The 1,540-nt window shown below is 54.5% G+C and overlaps 1 protein-coding gene across 1 annotated transcript in view; it reads right to left on the reverse strand.

The window, feature by feature from the left end:
• SOS1 (SOS Ras/Rac guanine nucleotide exchange factor 1) overlaps positions 1-1,500 on the reverse strand; it is a 122,493-nt gene extending 120,993 nt beyond the window's left edge. Inside the window, exon 1 of the mRNA XM_019515879.1 lies at positions 1,389-1,500. Within this exon, the coding sequence (XP_019371424.1) occupies positions 1,389-1,475 (87 nt within the window). The 5' untranslated portion in view covers positions 1,476-1,500. The remainder of the gene's footprint in view (positions 1-1,388) is intronic.
• Between the last annotated feature and the right edge of the window lie 40 nt (positions 1,501-1,540).

Genomic DNA, 1,540 nt, shown 5'->3' on the forward strand with positions numbered 1-1,540 from the left:
CTTACCATCCTGACACTACTCTCCAAGATGTCAGGCTGGCCATGTGCATGCTATGGCTGTGCCCATGCATCCGTCATTTATCCGAGATGTTATTGGCCCCATCAGACAAAGAAACCTGATTGCCGTTAATGTCAGTTTTCCTTTTACTGGTGCCAATACAATATGGACCGATATACTGGTGCACCTCTAATCAAAACCTGTTTTAGTCCTGGACTACTTAGCCCTGTGTCGAGTTCCCAGCACAGCAAACCCTGAGACTTCTCAGCATAGAACAGTGAGCCAAATCTGCAAGTTGCAACTGGCTTGCACCTCACCACTTCAGACCACAAGCAGGCTTCAGTTACCTTGATGCTTGAGCATCTCAAGGCACTGAAAGCCTCAGGGATTTGGGTAGTTAACCCAAAATGTATTTTTTTCTCAGAAGCAGATAACTAACACTTACTGTAGCAGCAAGTGCTGGGGCCAGGAAAGACCTTCTGCTCCTTGATACAAATGCAGAGACCTTGGGTGAACATGCTGTGAAACATGAAACGATGCATTGCAAGAGAAAATTGGGAAGATGAGCTGAATCAATGCACATGAAATGCTTAGGATTCCTAGTCCACGCTGGGGAGTGCCCCCAGTTCAGCCACATCAAGGAAGTTTGCATCTACTGGTACAATTAGTATACCAGCATCAACGGCTGCTGCATGTTGAGCGCAAGGTGTTGATTAAGTGTTGGATATGAAACTACTTCAAGCAAACAATTTCTGGAAAGCCTTGTTCTTATTTGCTATAAGCAGAACTCAGAAGTGAGCAACCCTGACCCATTTCCCCCACACCAATGCCAGTATCAGGAGGAAGTGAGACTTACTCTCCTGCCCTCGATTCAGGTTTCTTCGCAAGACAAAGATCTAAAACAGTGGTGCCCAACTTTTTTTATCCATGACCCGCTGCTGGGAGCAGACTGCGGCATCGGCCCAGGGGAGCTCCCGGCATGGCTCATCTTTTGTGCGTAGCGCCACCGGCATTGCCCCCGCAACACTCATTTGGGTTGCAATCTGGGGCTGCGAACCGCTGCTCTAAAGAGGCCGGACGAAACCATAGTTTGTGGGCAGGCACCTCTCGGTGAAGCAGAAGGCAGGGCAGGTTTGTACCCTAGCCACCACAAAGGGTGCAAACCACACTGTGCGCAAGCCTGGGGCTCTGCCACAGGTCCCCCGGAGCTCCTCTGAGACACTGGGGTGGGTGGGGGGCAGATGTCTGTGCGTGTGTCCCTCTGTACTTGTGTGCCACACACAACACACCCCGCACACACACTGTACACACACACACGGGGCCCTGCCCCGCACCTGTGGAGCCTGCCCCGCTATGGGGAGTGCGGCCCGAAGCCCCCAGTCGCCGCTCACCTTCTTGAGCGCGGGCACGAGCAGCCCCCGCCACTTGGGCGCGCTGTCCTCGCTGCACAGCTCGTGGAGCAGCGGCGGCACCTGCATCCTGCCGCCGGGCCGGGCCGCGGGGGCGGGGCGGGCTCAGCGCGGGGCCAGAGGCTCCCGGCGGC

Source organism: Gavialis gangeticus, unplaced genomic scaffold (genome assembly GCF_001723915.1).
Source record: "Gavialis gangeticus isolate Ggan-Ray unplaced genomic scaffold, GavGan_comp1, whole genome shotgun sequence".
NCBI lineage: Eukaryota > Metazoa > Chordata > Crocodylia > Gavialidae > Gavialis > Gavialis gangeticus.